The sequence below is a fragment of the Pseudophryne corroboree genome, chromosome 6 (assembly GCF_028390025.1).
Source record: "Pseudophryne corroboree isolate aPseCor3 chromosome 6, aPseCor3.hap2, whole genome shotgun sequence".
Lineage (NCBI taxonomy): Eukaryota > Metazoa > Chordata > Amphibia > Anura > Myobatrachidae > Pseudophryne > Pseudophryne corroboree.
In genome coordinates, this window is record NC_086449.1 from 722,221,292 (window position 1) to 722,236,649 (window position 15,358).

The window sequence follows — 15,358 nt, forward strand, 5'->3', positions numbered from 1 at the left end:
CAGATCAGAGTTTTTAATCACATTAACTTTTTATTTGCAAGACAAGCCAGGTCACCTCTATTGGGTGAAAGGTGTCTATCAGACAGATAAACTGACAACTGATATCAATTGCAAAGGAAAGAAAAAAATAGCAGGTAATATGAAAAACATGGAAGAACTCCATGAAATTGGTTCTCCAGGACGCAAATGTTTCAGTGTACATTTTTTTCAAATGCCATATGTCCACGGCGCTCGTAGATAAGTGCCACTGCAGCTTACACTCACATTCCAGGTTAGGAGTCCTGGACCCGGAATACAGTTAAAATACCAGCTGTCGGGATCCCGGCGTTCAGGAGACTGACGCCGGAATCCCGACTGCCGGTGACATACCACCTGACGGAATCCCGACCTCTGCAGGCTATTCCCACTTGGTTGGTGGGTCCACACTACCAACAGAGTGGGAATATAACCTGTGGTGAGCAAAGCAAGCCACTGGGCCTGAAGCCTGTCAAGCGCAGGTAGCGTGCGAGGGGACTCGCTGCCGGGATTCCAACAAAAGTTACTGGTGTCCTGTAATTTTTTAAAGGACATAATAATAATATACAACATTTTGGTCACACTAATAACACATATGACTGGTCTAGAAGTGAAAACTTTCTTTGAAGCGCTGGAAAACCAGAAGGAAAATAGGGGCAGATGTATTAAGCCTGGAGATGTGATAAAGCAGTGATAAGTGGAAGGTGATAACGCACCAGCCAATCAGCTCCTAACTGTCATTTTTCAAACTTGTAATGATTGTCTGATGCGTTATCACCTTACACTTATCACTGCTTTATCACTCCTACAGGCTTAATACATCTGCCCCATAGTGCAGAATAAATACCCTTTGCTCTCTACGCCAAACCGCCAATATTGATGTCATTTTCACTGCATATTATATGAACCATGTGAGATGCACTCTATTTGCATACTAATTCCATTTGTGGATGACGCGGATGATCCGTTATTATCATCAAGACTTCTGTAACAGGGTTCCATAATATTTTCTTGCCAAGTGTCTCCTTGTGCCTGTAAATATTGACTAAGCACTCCCTTGTATGTAACAATGTGAAATCAATACTCACTTTGAGCTATAAATTTGTATCAATTACCCTGTGCTGAAGGATTTTCACCAGTACTGCTCAATGGTGCAAATCTGCACTAAACCCAAAGTAACCAATCAGAAATTAGCTTTGTTCTGTCTATTGCATGCTGGGAAAACACATGTCCAATTGTTCGCTGTTAATGCAGGTTTGGAAATAGCCCTCTACGACTATAAATGTTACCAAGTATATCAATAGTCCTGTAAATAAAAAAATAAAAAAAGGAAGGTTCAATTACGCAAGTACGTGGGACCTCAGATTGTGGATATTAAAAAATATATGACATATGCTGGGAGAACATTAAAAAATATCTTTAAATGTTACAAACCATGGAGCCAACAGAAGTTAGTAACTGCGCCTTTGTGAGTTCCAGCACAAGTAAGCGCAGCATACACCGCAGGTCCAGGAACCCTGGTCTTGGATGCTCAAGCACAGGATATCTACAATGTACAATTCCCCCCCAAAAAACAATTAGCAGCTTGGAGCTTAGATCAACTTAGGCCCTGCATATTGTGCCTCATGCCTCTGTGATGCCGTGCCTCAGCTCCTACTGAATCGACAGGATGCGTTTCCATGCATAATGGCTCAGCCTACAAAGATGGCTGCCTCACCGGCGACGATGACAAACAAAAAGTTTGAGGGAAAAGAAATCTTTCCGGCAAAGTTGGAAACTGGGCAGACACCTTGAAAAGGGACTTAAAAACTGCTCTTTTACCTTCCTCATTGTGTTGGAGCCTTATATCCTTGCAGTGGCACCTAAACAGTTAACAAAAACAATAAAAGACGAAGGGGAGCCAGAGAATGGGTAGGATTTGCTGGCGTTTACTTTTAATCTACGGTGCTTTGGCTCTGTAGCTTATCAGACCTATGTCAGCCTCTTTTTCCTCTTTTATAGTCGACGCATCGCCCCCCATGCTGCTGCTGGGGGAACGGGACCCAAGTGTCTGTCAGCTTTTTGTCAGGGGAGAAAAGAGAGAAGAAAGAGGAACGGAACAAGAGGCAAAGCAAAGCTAAGAAGAATCTATTAGATGTCACCGGGCTTTTGTATCCGTGTCAATGATTCAGGATTAGAGTGTTTGAAATAATCTTATTGAGAGGAATCAAAGGAAACAGAGAGACGAAGCAGCCTCCACAGCATATGGTAACTGCCTGGACAATATCTTATTAAGGATGTGTGCCCTGGCACCATTACCTCCATCTATTATACCAGCCATTCACCGACTCATAGGTGCTACTGACACACACACAAAAAAAGTTCCCCATAAGAAAGACAGAGAGGAAATTGTTCTCTCTGTGATGTATTACATAATGGGAGGCAATACGAAGTCTCTGACTTCCACAGTTGGGGTGAACAATGAAGGTACAATATACGGAAACCTAGATTTCAGAGGATATATACATGGCATTGTGGGGCCCCAGCTCATGCATTAGCCACTTGGGAAGCAGAGCTGTCAATCAAAGTGCTACTACTTTACGTTGTGACACCGGGCCCATGAACAGAATGTGGTGCCCAAAACTGTAACCCCCAGATCCGGGCATAAAAGGACTCAATAGCGAACAAGAGCCCAGTTCCTTAGGACTGCGTCAATTTTGTAAATGGCATACTATGCCAAGTAAGAAACCTGAACTCATGTTATTAAGTGATCACATTGGAGTTGCCCGCATAACGGGCGCATCTAGTGATCATTATCCTACAGCGGTTTTGCATGTCCATCTTTGCAAACTTACAATCGATTCAGAGTCGTTTTCATCTCAGTCTTTCAGCTGTGCTACTAAATAGGCATTTGTGGGTAGAGTTACTTGATATTCTCAGTCATAACTATGCAAAGAGCTTACATCTGTGAACATCGTCTTTCGCAGATATATAATGTCAGCCCTGCAGCAGGCCAGATGCTGATATATCTTGCAGATATGTTGCTACATCTGCCCATATGTAAAGGCGATCAACTGACTGACCCATTATACCAGTCACAGTAACCAACAACAATGACATCATATCTGGGTGGGCAAATTTAAATGTCATCCCAGTTGTGATGTCTGGCCAGACATATCAGGTAACCCATGGTAAGTGTGCATACTGGGTCACTGGGTCTATGGGTCAGCATGGTCAGGTGTATACCCAGCCTTAGTGTGTCTTCCTATTTTACAGCATTGAATGTAGATAAGCTGCAATACCAAGCGGAATCTTATAGCCTTCGTTAGTAATCTACAAACGAGATATGATATGGATGCCGCCTTTTTCCACAGATAGTAACAATAAAATAGAGCAGCTAGTTCTGGTATTTATTTTGGTAATAGTTTATTAGATCTCCAGATGGCATCCTGACCATGGATAGCCACTGTCTAGATAGACAGTCAACAGGTTGACATCATATAGTCGACAGGCATTAGGTCGACAGGGTCAAGAGGTTGACAAGGTCAAAAGGTCAAGATAAAACTGAAGTTACAATGGAAGCTGCTGAGTTAAATTAGTAATGCCTCTCAGGTGCTGAAAGGGAAAGACTGTATCTTTCTAGTAAGGTCAAAAGGTCGACAGGTAAAAGGTAGACGGATCAAAAGGTTGACAAGTACAAAAGTTTGGCAGGTTCAGTCGGACGACATAGCAATGGTCAGCACACATATGGTCAACACAAGCTTTTTTGGGTTTATCACATTTTTTTTTGCCTGGTTTACCATCTACATGGACTACGATTGGGTATAGTGACCTGTGCCGAGTGCAACGGTAGTGAAGCAAGGCACCCTTCCCGAAGCATGGCAAGCATTTCGTTACCACGAATTGGGGCTGCAGGCGATGAAACATACAAAATTACATAAAACCCCCCCACAAAAAACTTGTTTTGACCTTTTCTGGTCAACCAATTTAATGTTGACCTTTTGACCCTGTTGACTGTGTACTGTCTACCGTTTACCTGTTATCTTTTTGACCCTGTTGACCATATGGTGTCGACCTATTGACTTTCAGTCTAATAACTGTAGATCTTCTATACAACACCCCTCCAGAAATGATGAAGCATGGGTTCTTGAAAGACTATGGGTTCTATTCCTGAAGCAGTGAAAACAGTGGAGAAACAGACCAGTGGCAAAGTTGCTCATGGTAACCAATCAGCATCTCCCTTACATTTTATAGAATGTACTTCGTAAAGGCTTCCTTCAAAGCTGATTGGTTGCCATGGGCAACTTCTCCACTGGTCCTTTTCTCTACACTTTCACTGCTTCATGAATAGGCCCCTCTAATAGATAAAACAGAATGGCAATGAGAAGACAGACTCTCTATGCTCAGGGGATAACAAAACTGATAGCTCCAAGTCAGTGGTAAACTCATTCACTTAACCCATCATAACACGCTGTTACCAAGCTATGGGTTACTTGAACATGCTTCTATTTAGAACTGGTTCATAGTGTGGCAACCATATTTGCCAAATGAAGTCAGAACTTGTGATTGCATCGCCAACATGGTTGAAACAGATTTTCTGATTGCCCTCACAAGAACAATAAAATAAAATACAAACATTGGTCTCTACCTTAATACTTTAATGCATCAAGTGAATGACTGAGCTGTTTTATGTCTCCAGCTATCGGCTGATTGAAACTGTGCCACCTAAACCCATACATCTATACACTAAAGCATCTTTATCCTGACAGCAAAAAGTCTGGAAAACAGAATTTATACTGTTCTACTTTCTGCAATGCCGTCTTATTCTGCAAACCTAATTAGCAAACTCACTCATTAGTCTTCTAGAAAAATTAGCACAGCTTATGCTAATTACTCCTGTAAAATTTAATAAACTCTTTGAAATAGGGATAGACTAATGAGGTTTTATTTATTGAACTAAAATAACTGTGAGGAAAAAGGTTAGGACACAGGGATACCCATTGTAGTAATAAAACCACAATTTATTCCATTCCTGCATAGGAATTTTATAGCTGTGCTTTTAAATTCAAATATGAGTTACAATTCGGATGTTAAATCAATCCTGATCTTAATTTAAAAGAAGAAACACCCCTCCCCCACCTATGCGAGCCATGATTTGCTGCTCGGAATAACTTCTTACTTTTAATGGGAGTAGTGAATTTGTGTCACGGAAATCGCTCCTTTCAAATGACATCATTGAATCATTAGACGGCATTTACTTTCTGAGAAATCAGAGGGGCACATTTACGGCACCCTCCGATGCTACGGCAACACACAAAAGGGGTTCACAGGAGACTTTGTAAAGTTGATCCCGCGCCAAGGCAGCTAGAGACGTTACATGCACGAAAACGAAAAGGTGTTTGGAAAATTCACACCTTCGGAATACTTGGCACTGATACAAGGACATCCAAAAATTGAAATACAGGGTCTGGTGGACTGTGAGGTTTCACTAGAGATAGAGGATTAAGATGCGGAGATGGGCTAATGTTTGCAGACAATGCAATGGGGAGCTAAACTTGGTGCAATGTGCACTAATATGCTGTAACCTGTAGCAACTGACTACATCCGTGATGGTGGAAAGGAGGCCATAGTGTATAGCTTTCACCTGCATCCAGCACATTTATCCTGCCATTTCCAGGCTGTTTGTCATTGCGGGATGCAGTTAAAATGCCGGCTGTCAGGATCCCGGCATTGAGGAGACCAATGCTGGAATCCCGACAGCCGGCATTTCACCGACAGGCGACAGACTGACACCCGCCCGTAATTCTCACTCAGTTGGTGGGTCCACGCCACCAACCGAGTGGGAATAGAACCAAAGCTCGCCACTGGACCCAAAGCATGGTGAGCGCAGCAAGCCCGCGAGGCATCCTGTCTGCCGGTATAGCAAACCGGATCCGTCATTGCATCTACATCCTTTCTGCAACAGGGTACTATGCTACTTTTTTGTAGAAACCCTACATAGCTTAAGCTGGGCACCTGATATGTCGGTGGACACGCCACTACGCCGACCGAGGGGCCGATCTAGTTAAGCATACACACTTACCGATCGGCCGCCCAACGTATTGGTCAAGATACCCAGCTGGGCGGGCATTTGAATTTGTCTGTCCAGCTGTGACGTCAATCCCAAGCATAAAAACATGATAACAACAAATGCTCATTGTAAAAACTAAAGGTAGATTGTGAAAATTCTCTCTCTCTCTCTCTCTCTCTCTCTATATATATATATATATATATATATATCTCCATGGTTCCTCACTCTCACCATATAATTCAGCATTCGGGTGCTCTGTATCGGTCACTCTGTGCACCGGTTCTATAGCAATATAAGGCAGGCACTCTCCTCCTGCATTTAAAAGTGAGACTTTCTGCACCATTGACGCTACCAATATTTTCTGGGTTGCATTACACATGTTTAAAAGCCAATGGAGTCATCCATTTTAGATGATCTAGGCTTCCACTGAAGTAGCCTAATACATAAGCTATATACAACCTCACACCTTTTGACCAGGACAGATTTCTAAAAACAATATTCAATTTGCATAAGACAATGCAATATACTGTATAATATAAGGCTGCCTGAATGAATAAAATGAGAGAACGAAGCAAACTCTGAGAATAGCTTAGGCTGTGCTAGCAAATAAATATATGTGAGACAATAAAGATCTGTTGTCTTTTCTTTACTATGCCAGTGACTTGTCCAATACACAAGTCCATATGTCAGCAAAAATAACTCTACTCATATACATATATATATATATATATATATATATATATATATATATAAAACATCATTTATAAAATGATTTTATACAACCATGTGTTATTCCTACCCTCCAACAAATAGTAGTATAATGTGCCAATCACTGGTATCATTTTTGTGTGCCTTATGGTGAAAATAAAGCACTGCCAAAGGCTGATTTTAGCTTATCTGCTTGTCTTTAGGAGCATCCTAATGACCTTTATCAAGTGAACTTGAAAAGAAACCACAGCCTCGTATTAGCAGTGACTCAATTACATCAAACTTTAGTTGGCAGCCTACAAAATTGATCAACCAGCAACACATTCTTGGAACAATTAAACATAACTGCAGTAGACAAGCCGCTAAATTTGCTTTATTTTAACCATAAGGCATCAATGAAAAGAATGAAAATAATTTGTCCAAAAATCATTGAAAATAACTCTTCTCTTCTGACTTCCTGCCTAGTTCTACAGAGAATATGGGAGGACCCCCCAACACAGATATTATATGTATATATTACCAATTATTCTCTGCACAGTGCTGCATAATTAGTGGAGATAAATAATAATAATAATAATAATAGCAGCACAAGTATTGTAATATTTTATGTCAATTAAAGAGTAATATGTGAATACATCACAGGCAGATACAAAATTACCTTAATTCATTATTAAAACTGTCAATTGTTGTCTTGTCCAAAACTGAGTATTATAATATTTGACATAATCTTAAAAAATAATAAAACTATCACAAAATGGAAGAAAATTAACAAGCTGAATCACTTTGCTACTTGTTTAAAAGACTGCATATCTTAAAAACTAACAATTTCACGCCCTAGTGATCCATGCCTCTTTACTGTCAGTCTTTGTTAATGCTCTGTGCACTTTCTACACTCCAAGGAGGGTTAATACACAGAGGTCTATAATGAGAACAGGACAGTACAACGAGATATCCAATTACGTAAACCCTAACTAAAAAGCAGAGAAAGCCTGATACAGGAACTATTAGCTGCCCAGAGTAAAACAAGGAAAGGAAGAGAGGGAAAAAAAGAATAATAAACAAGCAAGGAGCGGAAATAATAAGTGGTAAATGTGCTGCAATATAAAAATGGAAAAAGGTTAAGATTGGAACCATAAACTATAACAATAAATCATTTATTTTAGGATGCCATCTAACTAATGTGATAGATAAATGTACAATTTAAATTGATATATATGGTCACTGGTATAAAGGACATACTATAGGTGTACTTGATAAGCATTTACAGAAGGGACACTTTAAATAAACATTAGAAATTAGATAGATACTGCATTGCAACTTGGTTTGTTAGATATAAAGTTACTTGCCCTTTCTGCTTTGCCCCCAACTCAGAATCAGCCCCACAAATTGAAAGAAACAGCACAGCTGGTGTAGTGGTTGGCATTACTGCCTCAGATCCACTGAGGTCTTGGGTTTGATTCCCTTCAAGGCTGTCTGGATATCCCCCCACATCCAAAAGCATGTTAGTAGGTTAATTAGGTTTTGAAAAACAAATAACCGTAGTGTATACTGTAGTGTGTGTACGTGTGGCATTAAATATAGACTATAAGCTCCACTGGGGAAGGGACTAATGCAAATGACTAAATGTTTTTTTTTCTGTAAAGCAATATATATATATATATATATATATATATATATATATATATATTAGTAAAGATTCCCCACCCCCGCTTGTTTTGGTATATAGCCACATTTATACACATGATACACATGCATGTTCATTGTCAGAGTCGACAGCATTGCTTTCGGTATACAACATTCTTTTCTACAATTGCAGACACCCCTAAAAGAGGTTTTAAAGTATTCTACTGGGGTGGAAAAAAACAGACCAGCAACAATAGAAGGCATGTTAATGTAACTCAAGTAACACAATCCTTAAAAAGAAAAATACATGTCCAGCGCTAATTATACCTCTGCTGAGTCAAGTTTCTTCTGTCTAATGCAGTGTGTGCACTAATCACATACCACACATAGAATTATTACATAAGGGTTCTTTATAATAAAAAGTTAGCGGTCATCAGACAGGCCTCTTTATTTTACATGTGTGCTAATATGTATTTGAACTTTATGTATACTCGTATATATACATATATACATGTTTAAATAGGGATAAACTGGTTTTGCATCCAGTTGAGACCATTTCCTCTGGGAAGTCTTTGGGAGATTAGTTCCTTACACAGACCATTCCTACTCGATGACAGACACATTCCACACACCTACAAGGCTATTGGGGGAAAATAATCTTTGGACAAGCCCATTCTGCATCTTATCCTGTTAATATATTCTGTGCACATACATGAATGTAGAGGTCCACAAACTAATTTACAATGTATTTATTAAGGAAAGAGTTGTCAGTGTCAATGGCTTGCTAATTAATTGCCAACATCTAATTCAATGTGGCTACTAAGAAAGAAAAAATGGAAATTTCTTCGCAAGCTGCCTAGTCTCTTTAATAGCCGAGAAACGCATCGAGGTAGCGACCGCTGCTGGGTGAGAGCAACATATTAAGTTAATTGTACTCTTTTTGCCTTGGTCTCCGTGAATATCTGAGTACTACTACAACAACAACAACAACAACAACAATGACATAAATTTAGTTACAATGTAGCCACCATTAAAAAAACAACACAAAATAAAAAAAAATCCACATGTGTTCTATTGTACTGTATAGTTCTCATTAATATGGCCGGCACATGAATGTTTAGGCCAAATCACTGCAGCCAACTTCTTGCATATTGCAAAAAAAACACTTCTATCATCCAGAAAATATGGTATAGGACTGAGAAGATTTCATCCATTAAAGATTTGTCGGCAAACATACCAGTTTCTGGGATTCTCAGATGCTTTTAACGATCTGACCGAACGCTAAGGCCCAAAACCTATTGTTCAGTGTTTTCCACCCCTCCCTCCAGAGCTCCATGTCACCATGTCCACACAGGCGACCAGCAGGTAGGTCCGCCATGATTGACTGGTCATGCTGGCAGATGTTTGTGAAGACATCATCATCCATTCATGAATGACCCTGCAACAAAGGCTGTAAGAGTGCACCATACCAGGGTGTGAGAATCAGTAGACGCATCCTAGGGATGGAACAGTCCTGACTGCAAACACCGCAGGAAGACAGGTCACCATTTCTATGGTTAGTCTCTCGTATACTACATATTGTATTATCCTACATTTGTAGCAACTGTTTATATGGAATTCAAAATACAATATTCCATTCCAAGCCGCTCACACAATGCGGGTAGTCTTCTGTCACCTCTAAGAAACATTTTAGCCCAAAGTAAAAAGCAGACAAAGAAAAATAGGGAAAAAGAATTTCTGTCCTCAAGTGTAAAGAATGACTTCTGAGCAAAAACAAAGCATTAAAATCAATCAATCCGGTAAGTAAAATAACTAAATACATAGTAAATAAATAAACAAAACTGCAATACAAAATATACATAAACTTACAATAAATGTTCTTTTAAAATTGGTAATTTAATAACTTAATAACTGTTTTTTTTTAAATGAATTCTGTTATTATTTGCTGTACAATTAATTTCATGGAAATAAAATACATCCTGTTGTGCATCATCTAGAAACCAGGGCAGCCATTTGTGATTTGTGAGTATGCAACAATCAATTCACTAGAGGTAAGTGACATCATTGAGGCATGGGACACCTTGTGCGCCTTGCCTCAGTCCAGTCACAAGTTGCTATTGAATTGATAAGCTTCATTCCCTTGAACATTGGCTCAGCCCAGACAATGAGTAAACCTTGAATTAATGCAAAATATATTCGTCAACGAGGGCAAAAATATAAAAAATATTCCAGATCATTACTGTCACCAACTATTCCTGTTATCTTTATCCAGCAAAGAGTCAACTGAGAACAATGGGGCAAATGTATTAACCTGGAGAAGGCATAATGAAGTAATAAACCAGTGATAAATGCAAGGTGATACACGCACCAGCCAATCAGCTCCAATATGTAAATTAACAGTTAGGAGGTGATTGGCTGGTGCGTGTATCACCTTGCATTTGTCACTGGTTTATCACTTCCTTATGCCATCTCCAGGTTAAAACATCTGCCCCAATGAGTGCTGTAGTCCCACAACACTTGCTCTAAGTCCTTAAATAACAGCAGCAAGTCAGATTACAAGAACTTCCTTAGTCATAGAGCAGGGCCATCTTAACATATAGATACACTGGGCAGCTTCCCAGGGCCCCACAATTCTAGGGGCATTTGAGCAGAGGCGGGTGCTTTTCACACAGTCAGAGCGGCCGGGAAGTATTCTCTACCTGCCTCCCAGCCAGACAGTGAGTGTTCGTCAGCATACTGATTGGTGGATGGCTGGAGCTATCCACCAATCAAAGTGCTGTCAGCCATTCACTGTATTGAAGCACGTAGGGAGATGATGCAGTACTGCAGGAGGAGCATAATTATATATATATATATATATATATATATATATATATACAATTTGTATTATTATTTTTTTTTTATTGGTTCCCATGAATGTTTAGGGGCCCCAGTGCATTGCTTTGCCCAGGGCATACAATGCTGTTAAGATGGCCCTGTCATAGAGGTGACTAAATACATTTTACTTTGTTAGTACTATATCACCTGTTCCTACATAGGTAAATCCTTAAAATATGACATGCTGTAGACACTTGAGCACTAGAGTTGAGCTATATTGCATTAAACGAACTGAAGATTTCATATTATCAAACTTCCTATGAAACAACAAGATCACCTTGTTTAAAGAGTCAACTCTATAAACAAACTGTATATCCCTAAACCAGCTCTAAACAAGGATAGCAAGAACTATGGGGGGGGGGGGGGGGGGATGCTTCACTATCTCGGTTATTACTACAGGTTGAGTGTCCCATATCCAAATATTCTGAAATACAGAATATTCCAAAATACGGAATTCTTTGAGTGAGACTAAGATAGTGAAACCTTTGTTTTCTGATGGCTCAATGTACAACTTTGTTTAATACAAAAAAATATAAAAAAATTGTATTAAATGACCTTCAGGCTGTGTGTGTAAGGTGTATATGAAACATAAATGAATTGTGTGTATGTACACAAACTTTGTTTAATGCACAAAGTTATTAAACTATTGGCTAGAATTACCCTCAGGCTGTGTATATAAGGTGTATATGAATTATAAATTAATTCTGTGCTTAGTCTTGGGTCCCATTGTCATAATATCTCACTATGGTATGCAATTATTCCAAAATATGGAAAAATCCGATATCCAAAATACTTCTGGTCCCAAGCATTTTGGATATGGGATATTCAACCTGTATCTTAGTTTTATAATAGTTAGTCATGTGGGATTTATATTTCACAGAAAATGGTAACTTTTTAATTCTGTCCCCGCTTGAGCATCAATAACTTTATAAGAACAGGCTTCCATGAACCTATATGCAAGCAGTGGAGCCCTCAGTGTCTACTGATGGGAGAATATTATGGGGACCAGTATTCAACACAAAACAAATATTATTATTATTATTATTATTATTATTATTATTAATAATATTATTATTATTATTAATAATAATAATAATAATAAAAAAAAAATTATTATTACTATTATTTTACAGAAAAAAAGCAGCAGTGCCATTATTAATGTGCACCCATAAGAATTCATTGTAGGTATAGTGATAATATAGATATGATTTCCACTTTTCTTCACTCACCAATTATAATGTGATATTTGTTAGCATGCTCTGTATAGGGGATACGGTCATTAGGTCGACACCACTTAGGTCAACAGTCATTAGGTTGACTACTATTGGTCGACAGGGTCACTAGGTCGACATGGTCATTAGGTCGACATGTACTAGGTCGACAGTTCAAAAAGTCGACATGAGTTTAAAAAAATATATTAAATTTTTGGACTTTTTCATACTTTACGATCCACGTGGACTACAATTGGGAATAGTAACCTGTGCCGAGCACAGCTGTAGCGGAGCGGACACGGTGCACTACGAGGGGACACTGTGCACTGCTTGGGGTTCACCGTCACTTTCCGAAGAAAACGACACCAAAAACATTTTTAAAAAACTGATGTCGACCTTTTGACATGTCGACCTAGTACATGTCGACCTAATGACCATGTCAACCTTGTGACCCTGTCGACCTAGTACTTGTCGACCAATAGTCAACCTAATGACTATCGACCTAAGTTGTGTCGACCCAACGACCCATACCCCTGTATAGATACCATTCTATTATTGTGAGTCCCGTCTCCACAGAATACAATGTCACAGATGTATTGGCTGCTCTGTAAAGCTTATGTTATAGCATGTGCTGTAACTTATACCAACTTTTCATCAGTCTAGCGCAAGTCAGACTAATAAAAGCCTGACTGATTGGTTGCTATAGGTTACAGAACTTTCCAGCAATTGGTTAAGGAACCTTTATTAAGTCTGAACAGCAATTAAGAAGTGCTAAATTATGGAACAGATGTTATAAAGGGCAGGTAAGGTGTTGCATGGATGAGCGCTTTCCCTTCTAATGCCACTGTAATATGCTGTACCTAAACGTCACTGCTGCCTTCATGAGGACAATACCCGCTCGGAGAAACGGCATGGGGCAGATGTTACACTGTAATGAGGTTTAGAAATGGGAAGAAATAAAGGCAGTTCCAACCTGTCAATAATCACCGGATCGGAGGGAGTCTCGTTTCGGTTCCCGCAGCTTTTCTTATCACAACAGCGACTGTGGAGCAAGGAAAAAACAAGAGGGGGGTTTAGTATTATGGGTATGCTGCAAAGTCAGCCTCATTGAGACAGCAGGAGCAAACTGCAGCAACATTAACTGGATTCTGGCTACCTGGAAACTATGGCAGAAATACGTTAGGGCCGCACGGGGGCTAATTACTAACAGTTACCTCCTTCAGCACAGCTGCTGGCTTATCAGGTGTTAGAACGGCCCAGGTAAATGAGCCAACTGTCCCCTAAATACAGAGTTCATGAAAGTATGGGTTATAGTTTCCCTTTTGCATAACGGGTTTTCCTATGTCTCTAGGTAATTTAAAGCCTCTGATACCACATGTTAAGGAGACATTTCTGAATATTGGTGCACACATCAACCAATAAAATAGTAAGAGAGTTATTTTTTTTGGTACACACAGGAGGGATTTTCAATTAAAGGATAATAAGCATCGGGGAAAATGGATGTTTTTCACAATGTTTCCCAGTGTTTGTCACAATGTTTCCCAATGTTTCTCCTGTATTTTTTTCTGGGCAATCCAATATGGCCACCCAGAAAAAAATACCTTTGCTACCAAAAACTCACAGGTTCAGTGAAACCTGTGTGTTATCAGGGAGGAACAGCCTGGTTTTTTTTGGCTGAAAACAGGACTCGTATTTTCGGGGATTTATTTCTCCTGCCTTAGGCCGGAGAAACATCCCCAATAAGCCGTGGTTGTGTCGGTTTATCATGGATAATTGAATAGCCCCAGGCATGACAATTACCCACGGTCACTGACCGCGGGTAACTGAATTCCCCCCTTAACGTCTTATTCCCCCAATACTGAATTTTCCATTGTTAAATTAATCCTGGTCCCATAAATTTAATTCCCAGGTGTTCATGCGCTCAGGGCTCACTGTCAGCCGAATTGGGCGAGAGCTACATATGAGGAGCATGCCAGATCACACGTACTTGAAATCTCATGTAAGTGATTTTAAAGGTATCAGGTATAACTTAAACTGCAACACTGAATTTTCAAGTTGATATAGTTATCCTTTTAAGAAAATAAAAATAAGTCTTATTAGCTATTAAGCGTTCCAGCCTACTCACTGTAATGTGGTATAAAATGAAATGGAGGGCATTATATTGTTACATAATATCAAGTGGGGGCACTGTAATATGACACACTATGAAGTAGAGGCACTAAAGTGTGGCATAATCTGAATTCTGAACTGGGGCACTGTATGTCTTGATATGAATTGGGGATACTGTGTTGCATTATGTGTACTGGCAGCCCTATAATGTGACATCATGTGAACTAAGGCACTACTATGGTTTATAAAATAACCTAGGACACTGTTATGGGGCATAAACTAACTAGGGCACTACTATGGTTCAGAAAATGAACTAGGGCACTATTATGGGTAGAAAAATAAGATTTTACTTACCGATAAATCTATTTCTCGTAGTCCGTAGTGGATGCTGGGGACTCCGTCAGGACCATGGGGGATAGCGGCTCCGCAGGAGACAGGGCACAAAAAGTAAGCTTTTAGGATCACATGGTGTGTACTGGCTCCTCCCCCTATGACCCTCCTCCAAGCCTCAGTTAGGTACTGTGCCCGGACGAGCGTACACAATAAGGAAGGATCTTGAATCCCGGGTAAGACTCATACCAGCCACACCAATCACACCGTACAACCTGTGATTTGAACCCAGTTAACAGTATGATAACAACGAAGGAGCCTCTGAAAAGATGGCCCACAACAATAACAACCCGATTTTTGTAACAATAATTATGTACAAGTAATGCAGACAATCCGCACTTGGGATGGGCGCCCAGCATCCACTACGGACTACGAG

General features: G+C 39.8%; 1 protein-coding gene across 3 annotated transcripts in view; it reads right to left on the minus strand.

Moving 5' to 3' along the window:
• The window catches only part of EBF1 (EBF transcription factor 1), a 449,014-nt gene that overhangs the window by 383,546 nt on the left and 50,110 nt on the right, over positions 1 to 15,358 (minus strand). For all 3 annotated transcript variants that reach the window (XM_063928403.1, XM_063928404.1, XM_063928402.1), the window contains exon 6: positions 13,457 to 13,525. In XM_063928403.1, coding sequence (XP_063784473.1) covers positions 13,457 to 13,525 — 69 coding nt within the window. The remainder of the gene's footprint in view (positions 1 to 13,456; positions 13,526 to 15,358) is intronic.